We start from the raw sequence: 10,583 nt of genomic DNA on the forward strand, positions 1-10,583 counted from the left end.
ATCCAATAGTTACTGATCTCTCCTTTAAAACAAACTTGTCAATAAAAAAAAATTGATGACAAAAACACGGAAACTAGCCTATATATATAGAGATCCCTTTTTCTTCTGATTGCCAAATACAGAAACTCTGGGTCCGCACTTTCGGACTCTGATATCCAAACGAATTAATGGGGCCCAAAACTAAAACTGTGTTGACTGGACTGGATAAATGGGCCTCCATTTCCAACTTGAGCCCATTAAACACTAGAAATAGCGAGGGAGAGCAAGAAAGAGAGAAGGGAAAAAAAAGATGGTAAGGAAGAAGGAAGTAGAATTCGATGAAGGACCACCAGATGATTTCGATCCAAAAAATCCATATAAAGATCCAGTAGCAATGTTAGAAATGAGAGAATATTTAGTCCGTGAGAAATGGATTCAAATCGAAACATGCAAAATATTAGGTGAGAAAGTCAAGTGGTGTTATCGTGTTGAAGGTGTTAATCATCTTCAGAAATGTAAACATCTTGTTTCTCAGTATCTTGAATCAACACGTGGCGTTGGTTGGGGTAAAGACAATCGTCCTCATGAATTCCATGGTAAGTAAAATTACGTTTCTTTTCTTTATTTCTTTTATAATAATTGGACTAATTTGGGTTTTATTATTTTTTTAGGTCCTAAGCCTGCTGTCGCCGAGTGACTCAAGTTTCACTTTCAGGTGATGTTTGTTGCTTTCAATTTATTACTTTAATTTTTTAGAATAAAGTTTGTAATTCATGAATCGGTTGTTGAATTATTAATTAGTTCAAGTTCATATTAATATAATATCTACGTGGACTCCTTTGACATGTCTTTATTAGTTATTACATTGCATGGTAGGTGCAAACACTGATCAGTATTATGTCGACTGCTTCAGCTGTTCTTGTATTTCATCAGATAAATTATAACTTAAACTTACCAAGTGCTCTGTGTCGACGATTCAGCTCAAAATGTCATTAGTTGCATCACTCTTTTAGTAATAAGACAATAGGATCTGGGGACGTAATTTGATCGACTTGTCTGAAGTCATAATTTATGGGAAGCAGTTTGCTATAGTGTATGTGCTTATCAATATAGGACGTGAAGCGATAATTTGGTTTACATGTCTGAATTCTGAACAACCCAGAAAGTAGTTTAGCTGTTGTCAATGTCAAAACAAACTTGAATATATGGACAAGTGGGAAACTTGTGGTCGGTGATATGGTATCCAGTTTGCCAAAGAGCGAAGTAAGAAAAAGTGGTTTAGGCTGCCTAGCATGAGGTTGAGAAGACTGTACTTAAATTGCTACTTTAACTAGCCGAAAGGGATTTGTTGTAAGAAATAATGAAGATATTAATATGCGGCTTACACACAAATGTTAGATAGAGTCATATGAAAAATAATGATGCTTATAATGATGAAGATATCCCAATAAGCTAGGTAAGATGGCTGTGCTCCAGCTCAGTCAAGAAAGGGATTTCCATGGTCCCCTGGCTACAAAACTGCGGTAGCTGGAACAGGAACGATTCCTTTAGTGGGGAAATTAACTTGTAATGGTCATGCTCTTTCTTTTGGTGGATCTGATCGACACGTTCCACTGATATGGGCACGAAGAAAAGGAAAAGCTGAAGAACCGAAGAAAAAAAAAATCTTAGTGATAGATATTGCAATACCATATCCCATTGACCGGTTTTAAGGGATTATTGGTTTGAAATTAGTAATCCTTTAGATCTTAGTATTGAAAATTTTCTTCTTGAGGACCTCTTTGTCTGATATGAAATTCGTTTCCCAAGATTTGCGTTGATTTCCCGTTTTACTTGTGACTCTGGTTGGGTAACTCAACAGAACTAGAACCAGCTATTAGTATTTTGGTACTACTGCTATAGTGTGGTTCAAGAGGTTGTGAAGTTTGGCGTACCCGATGGTAAGAAGGGCTTGAAAGAGACCTAGAGGCTAGAATTTTGCAAGTCCTTAAAAAACCAATTTAGATTTCATTGAACTATGACTCGGGGTTGGCTAACCCAATGAGTCCACAAATTCTTCTGTACACGTCCCAGGTCCCAACTGGATTCAAAGCCAATGGAATATAACGCGTACAGTCCAACCATTCAAAGGTGATATATTTGGATGTGCTTATGACGCTTCTAAATTCAGGTTTCGAAAGTAAGAAACTTTGTTACTGTCTAAGCAAGTTAAAACCGCTCTCCCTTATTGGTTGTTATGTGATCCCTATGTAGCTACCAATAACTCTCAATGAAATTCTATTAATTACTTAAGCTGTCTCTAATATCTTACTTTATAAATCCATCAATTCAATTTTTCTTTTTCTTTTTCTGAACATGAGTTCCAGCACAAAATATTACAGGCCTTCGTATGGGACACTCATCTCAATTAGAAGTAGCAATTAATGCAAAACAGCCAATTGGAAAGCAATAGTCATGCTTCTAATCCTCCAAGCTACCAACAAATAAACTATACACCATTTGATCCCTCTCTCAGCCAAAAAATTGTAATAAAATGCATCATGGGGGGATTTGACCATGAACCCATGATTTGTGTTTGTAGTACATATCGCCAATTTGGTGTTTCCTCTCCCTTGTACTGTGTATAAAAGCCGCATATTTGAGCTCATTTACCTCCACTTGGTTAAATGTGCATAATATACATTGGTGTATGCTGTTAGATGTTTTCATAGTCATTTGATTTGTGAATGGTTAATATTTGATTTATCAGTGAGCACTGCATCACTGGTTCTTCTGAGTATCAATGTAGTTTAACAATGGCACTTCATTTTGTATCATTCTATTCAACGATTCATACACAGGCACACTTAGGTAATGCATATGGTTTGTGAATTTACTGAGTAATTCAATCAATAAACATGTTGACATGGTCACTGCACTGGAAACTGACTTCAGTATACATATCATAGGTAAATATGAATAGAGTAATGTTTGGATATTTCTAGATGGTGTTCATGGTTGGATTTAAAAACTGATTATATTTAATTTGTCCATTTTGTATTGTTCATGCTGGAGGTATACAGCAGTTTTATGGGCATTAATGTGCAACTGACGGATGCTATTAGGTTTTTCGTCAACCTGCATAAACATCATGATGTGAAGTGTTCCTACATGCCTCACAGAATGATAACATAAATCTTTTCAACGTGGTGTAGGTGGTGAATTAACAGGTTTGTTTTTCTTTATGTAGGTTAGTTGGCAAGAGTGGTAAAAGAGGGCCTCAATCCCCAAGAAAGTTTGTATGCCAGATTAGTTGCACAAACTCTTAAGCATTCTCATTTGCTTTTTTATTTCTTTTGTGTTGTTTTTCATATTAAGACCGCAGTGGTTTGGTATCCAGAATCAGACCTTTTGTGGATTAAGATAATGGATGTCAGTTTATTGAGAAATAAGTCTCTTGTCCCCTCTGCCACAAGATAATTTGAATTTCTTAACATCATTTTGAATTTCGTATATATAGTGTAATTCATGCTCAGAGGCCATTTTTTTGGGTGTGTATCATTCTCTGGGGTTTAACTCCCCATATCTCAGAAAACAGGCCTTACCAATCTGCAGGTGGACTAACTGTGCAAAAAATTTAGTATGCTACAGGCATCTCTGCCCAACCCTCTTAAGGAAAACTAATGTAAGCATGGGTCAGAAAAATTAAGATCAGTTCAAGAAGTTTTCCCAGAAAACCTATTTGAATAAGTCCCAAAAGATCGATATACCAATGGACTACAGCTGATATATCGGAATGGATATATTTGTTTTCTGGCAAAATTTACCCAGGGAAGCAATCCACTTGGTCCCTGTGTCTGTCTGTCTGTCTGTGTGTTCCGGGACAGTTGGATCGACTGTTTGAACGGTATTTGAAAAGGATATCGTCAGAACTACGTTATTCCATACTGCATCACCAGCATCAATTTAAAATATTGCAAGTGTGGGATAATTCTGAGGCCTTTCATTTACGCACTCAACATTTTTGCCAATATACCGGCAGGTTGCAAGCCTGCAACGTTCTTTCAGTGCATAGGTTGCAGTCACTTATATTCATCTGCACATTTTCATTCACGTTAACGCAATAACGCTGGAGTATTGGACTAAACAAATTGTTTTAAGCCAGTTCGATCCGTACTTTGACATGGTTTTAAGGGTTTTTTTTCTTACCTAAATCAACCTCGACATTCACCTTTTAATATTTTTTTTGCTTTAAAAAAGTTTTTCTGCTGAAGTTCGATGAAGCTTAATATACTATTTTACATCAATCACTTTCTTATTCACGTTTGTTTCGTTGAATGCTTGAGGCTACTGGCTTGTACGCTCTGGAAGATACCAGCATTTTAAAAACAGCAACAGACGAGGGCCCAAAATGGGAAACTATCTTCTTTGTTCTTATCTTTTCGTGTTAAGTTTTCAAATCCTCGTGATCATGAAATAAAAGTAAGAATGAAATCAAGGTAGGACAAAAATTAGTTGATCTCTATACCCTTGTACATGTAAGCTCTCACTCCAACAGAAGATTTCCTTAACTAGTCTTACAATTATTATTAAAACAGTATCGAAGTGGTGAGCATACTAATCAAACAAATAGATAAACTGCCGATTATGTTTCTCCTCCAAGTTTCAAATCTTTGGAGCTTCATTCCATATGTAAAGCATCCAAGTCTCTGCGGAAACCATAAAATCCACTTAGCTCCTACAAGTAAACAAATAATTAATAAACACATTATTAGTCTTCCAAGCTTGTTTTACCTACAGAAGAAGAAAAGAAAAAAAGAAAAAAAGAATGTTCCAATTAGTTCCAAAGATTTCTTTTCCTTTTATTTTGTGCAACAGATCGATGGTTAGTGAAATGGTGAACTAGTAGGAGCTCCCTTCAGTCCAACTAGTGAGCAAAGATAGTGAAAGGAGTTGCTCCCACACCATGCAACTGGCTAAACTTATGTTCATTTGCATTGCTCCTTGTCGCGCCTTTTGAAGAAAAATGGTAAGTTTAGCCTAATGCATGAGATGGCAGCTCTAAGCACTCCTCGGCTCTCCGTATTGGACTGAATGGAGCTCCTCTTCAGCCCCACAAGAAATGATGAAATGAAGTGGTGTTTTTGGTTTGTGAAGAATGGTCCCTCCCTCCTTGTTCCTTAAATATTGCTCTTTTGCTGGCTTTGAAGGTGTTAAGGTGCCATTTTGCAGGTTTGCAGGCAAAAGATGATTCAGGAGAATCTCTTGCTTTTCTTTTGGATTTTTCTTCTCGGATTCAGTTTGGTAAATTGCTTTTGTCTTCGTCCAAAGTTTTGTATCACATTATCTTTCTAGTCACGAGTCATAAGTACCAACGAAGAAAATATTGTCGATATTTTCTATATATCGGTTTTTGAGGTATCCGATATGAATATATGGAATATATACAATATAGACGTTGATTTTGACTAATTTTGACCGATTTTTATCAATATATCAACAATATTTCTAATATATATTGGTATATATCGGCTATATTTATGATATTTTTTGATATATCATCATACAAAACAAATTTTTGACCAATCAACAAAATTATATATCCACCGATATATATCGGTTTTAGAGGGTCGGTTATATCTCCCAAAATATTTGGCCTTTATAAGTACAACTTATTATGACAAAATGTCTTATTACATTTCCCCTTAATTTCCTATCTGGAGGGGAATACTACTTAATCTTTTTCACCCTGGCCTGACCCAACGGTTTGACTCGATAACTGGTGAACCGGTTCTCTAACCAGGTTGGGTCTATTATTAGATTGTTTGAGCATATGACCCAGTTACAAACCGGCTAACTCTGGCGGTTTGTGTCAAACCCAGTTCAACCGGATGGTTTAACTAGTGGACCAACCATTAACCCAGTTGTGAAAATCTTAGAAATTCCAAAACCAATTTTGACAACCAGTCCAACTCGAACCTTAGTCACCCTTGGGTGGTTTGAACTTGGGAATCTCGAGAAAATGCAACAAACGCTATCCAGTGAAGAGGAAACGTCTGTTTCTATTTGTGTAGATTAGTTTAGAAACTAGGTATTATACCCGGGCATATGCCCGGGTTCTTTTATGAAATTTTCATTTCCAGCATTGTGTAATATGAGTAAGGGTATTATCATGTAATTTAACTAATTGAGAAATTTCATTTCCAACATTGTGTAATAGGAGTAAGTGTATTATCATGTAATTTAACTAATTGAGAAATTATTGCGTAATAAATCACAAACATGTAATAAATTTAAACATATATTTGCGTGCTTGATAAGCTTAAAACTTGGCACAATCTATAACCTAATTATTACTCCTAAAATAAGTAATAGTTCCATTAAAATTTATTCTACTGATCATCATCATCACTAATGTTGATTATCTTAACAACTTCATCACTCGTCATGTCAACATTAGCAAATGATGTTCGTAATTCTCTATTTTCTTGCCCAACGTGCATAATATCAACATGCAGTTCTTGATTTATTTCATGAAACTGTTCATTAGCTTCTTGAAGTTGTATGATTTCGTTTGTAGCTTCTTCATGAATCTGACGCAGATGATTGATTTCGCTCCTTGCTTCTTTAAGTTGTTGTCGTATATGGCTAAGTTCTTTGAAGTTGAAATATCTGACGTCGAATTTGTACAATTCACGAAGTGATGTGAGAGCAGCCTGTGCAGCTTGATTTTTAGCTATATTTTGTGTTTCTTCTAGAGTTCCATAACATATTTGCAATATTGACAAATTATCATAGTCGTCACAATATTCTTTAAATATTCCTTGTAAAATAGGAACGTCTATAGTCACATTAGATCCAAATCTATCGCCTATAATTTCCGTTTTGTAAACTGGTGGTGTATAAATTTCGTTATGCATTAGTATCTGATTCAATATTGCTTTCCTTGAAATAGGAAATATTTTATGATCATCCATTTTGCTGCACAAAAAATTAAACATAATTAGTACGTTAAATTGTGAATAAGTTTATATACATGTTGGCATAATATCTACTATCGTGCCGATGCAATATTCCGGATGTGGCATTTACCAATATATTTGTTAATTATATTTGCTAAAGTAATATGCCAATAAATATCGTGAGTTCCACATAGCGATATTTCTTTAATATTCAACAATGATAATAATTAGTATGCGAATTCCATGTACGTGTAATCCAAATTCCAACTAATTAGAAACACGTACACGATATTAAATAAATATCGTGAGTTCCACATAGCGATATTTATTTACTATTCAACAATTCAAAAAACACTTTCGCCATTGGCACTCGCAAGATTGCTATTTCTGGTTTGGTTGATCATTATTGATAATTTCATCAAGCAATGCTACGACTTTGAGTATGATAAATATACTCAAAATTTGGAAAGGAAGCATTGAAGAATTGTAAATTCAAGGTAATTTTTTCTAGTTATCCACGTTTATTTTATTTTATTTTTTTTTATCTTACAGTCTACTCTAGAAGGTAGAACTAATCTTTTTCCAATTGAAGTTGGTGTTGTGTCTCCGACAACAACTGCATCTTGGAGACCTTGGTACAATTCTGATCTGATCTTTTTATGGTTATCACGTATCCAACGTAGGCGGAGTTCCACCACGCTTGTTTCTGCATCAACAACTAACTAGCTCAAAAGACGTCCACCTCTCATCAATGTCTGTCCTTCATTTTTTCTATGTTGAAGCCTGTAAGCATAGAATTCTCTAATGCTTAATGTATTGCGTTTTGTCAGCTTACCTTCACGTACATTATTTTTTTAAATCTGCAAATGGAAACCGTCTTCTCCAAATGGAAAAAGAATAGGATACTGCATAGCCATAAAGCTTGGTTGTAACTCATTCATCCTTTTTAAGCCTTCTGATCTTTTCTCGACAATTACTTCTCTACCGTTATTATTTTCATGTCCGTCTCCAACAATTAATCTAGCAACTTTTGCTGCCTCTGGTATGTTGTACTGCCTTGCATCCTTGTTTCGTGTTCCGATGATTCTCAAGCGCACATGGATCAAATCAGACTCTCGGAATCTATCTCTTGTTGTTCTAAAAGATTTTATTAGATTATTCTCAACATTGAACATTTTTATCAATCCGTCAACAATTTCTTTATCTATATTTTTCGGATCTTCCTTTTCTTTTCTTTTCAAAAAATCCACTTGGTTTTGAACTTCGTTTTCTGTGTCATGTATATATAACTGAGCAAATCTTGGCTTCTGGCCTGACATTGGCGAGTAAAAAGAACCTATCTTATGATGCTTTTGCCCAGTCAATTTGAAAACATAGGGTCCACAACCTTTTTTGTTTATATCTTTGTCTATTTTCCCACCCATAGACGTCATAGCAAACATCGTATTGTATGACCGTATGTTTTCTCTGAATTTTCTTGATCTAGGTCTCCCATTGTAGTCCATGAGCTGCTTTAGAAAACTCGGAGGTTCTTTTAGTAATGGCAATTTTACCTTCCCTTGTTGGCAACAGATGGTGAACTTTGGATTCTTGGGTCTCCTATATTTTGTGTTCCTCTCCTCATACCAAAGTATAGCACCACAGTGAGAGTAGACACTTGAAGGTCCTCCGAAATTCCACGACGTAGAGAATTTTCCTGAAAATGAAAATGCACACATGTTAATAATATAAATTAATTTAGCAAAACAATAATACAATTAGAACTTACTATTGGTGACAACTTTGTCTTGATTGTTCGTTGATCCGTAAACATCTCGCCCGCTAAATTGTCATCAAAAATCAGTAGCATTAATAAGGTGTTAACAAATGATTTTGTGATATACACTAAGAAATGCATTAATAAGGTATTACCAATTGTATCATAATCAATTTCCATATGATCATCGCTTGCCAAGGTTGTGGCATTTGTGTATACAAATAAAACCTCTTGTGACCTTTATGTATTGCAAGAGCCAATATCTGGACGTATAGATGAGAAAAGTAAGATTCCTAAAAGTTTTATTTCATAAATATATTATCATATTTTCAATATTGTACCTGATTGATATTAAGTAAGATTTGCATATTGAGTTTTTTTGGAATAATGATTGTGAGATTGGATGTGATGGTGCACATTGTTATATCCAATTGCTAAAAAGACACATAATGATGTAATTAACTTCTCATAAACGATATATAAATATAATATAAATATGAGTTTTTTTTACCTGGTGAATGTTGAACATAAGGAAACTATTGGTATTGTGAATGTGAAATCATAGGTGATGATTGCACGCTCCTATTGTATTGAAAAGATAATAGATAATGGAAGGAAAGAATCCATGTGCTTGTCTTTGTTGAATATTGAACATAAGGAAAGTATTGGTATTGTGAATGTGAAATCACGGGGATGATTGCACGTTTGCTATTGTATCGAAAAAATAATGGATATGAAGAAAAGTATCCATGTGCTTGTGTTGTTGAGATAAAGATATGTTAGTTCATGTGCTTGTATGCGTGCTTGTCTTGTTGAGATAAATGAATGTGATAAGAATTACCAAATGCTTGACCGGCGGGTGAGTTTTGTCTCGTGTGTTATGCATTCTTCTTTCGTGGTGTATGGTTTCCCTTTGCTCTCAACTTAAACATTCTTTTCGATGCGTGCTTGTTTTGCCTTCAGTTTTTGGAGATATCCATTTAGTTCTCAGAGATCAGAAAATAAATTAGTCAATAAAATAAATATATACAAACTAATATGGCATGCTCTCAAGAGGGATGGTGACTCCTTGTGCTACTATGAATGTTATTGTGCTATGAATAATGGAGATCAGCTTATGAAGGCCTCACAATCTAATATATAAGGAATAAGCAACGAAAACTCATCAGATGAAGCATTCGAGAGATGGAGGAAGCTTTGTGGATTTGTTATGAATCGTAAGCGTAGGTTTCACTGCCAATCTTTCCAAATGTTATGAAGCTCAGGCTATGTGTCAAACCAATCAGGTTGTTACATTTCCTACCTTGTCTCGTTTGTAAAATTTGTGCATGTTGATTTTTTCTTCTCCGGAACTTTATCTACAGAAGTTACTTTAATTGTTTCTTATGACGTGACAATCAAATTTGGATTCTCTAATTGTTTGAACAAAAAATCAATGTGAGTTGGGGTTCGGAATGGAATTTTTATTCAAGTGTAATTGAGGATATAGGTCTATCTATTTATTTCTAGTTCGAGGACTCGTAGTTCTAGGAGTTAACTCAGTTCTAGGACTATTATTTCTATTAATAAGGGTATGGTAATTGGTCAGACTACAATAAAAACACTTATTAGCTTCCTTGATCTAATCCATGACGTCTATTATACAGGATGGACGTAGAAGAACCGGAAATAAACGGTTAAAGTTCAATAAGATAGAAATGAAATTGAGATTAATATTGTTCCATTTTTTATTTTTTCACAGGTAAGTCAGTTCCATTCTTTATTTTCAGGCTCAAAGTAAGAATTGAGATGAAAGAGGAGAAAGAGTAAACCCCTTTTCGTGGCTTGGTATTAACTATGTCGAAGGTCATCGAGCCTCCACCGACTTGAAGCCTACCTCGGTGAAGGCAGCCTTGAAGGAAGGCTAG

The 10,583-nt window shown here is 35.1% G+C and overlaps 1 protein-coding gene across 1 annotated transcript; it reads left to right on the top strand.

The window, feature by feature from the left end:
• Nucleotides 1–256: 256 nt before the first annotated feature.
• On the top strand, nt 257–3,407 carry LOC147479562 (NADH dehydrogenase [ubiquinone] 1 beta subcomplex subunit 10-B-like). The gene is made up of 3 exons (XM_086577134.1): nt 257–575; nt 651–694; nt 3,209–3,407. The coding sequence occupies exons 1-2, from the start codon at nt 290–292 to the stop codon at nt 674–676; spliced, it is 312 nt and encodes a 103-aa protein (XP_086433260.1). The 5' UTR covers nt 257–289; the 3' UTR covers nt 677–694; nt 3,209–3,407.
• The last annotated feature ends 7,176 nt before the right edge of the window (nt 3,408–10,583 follow it).

Source organism: Coptis chinensis, chromosome 8, assembly GCF_015680905.1.
Source record: "Coptis chinensis isolate HL-2020 chromosome 8, ASM1568090v1, whole genome shotgun sequence".
Classification (NCBI taxonomy): Eukaryota; Viridiplantae; Streptophyta; class Magnoliopsida; order Ranunculales; family Ranunculaceae; genus Coptis; species Coptis chinensis.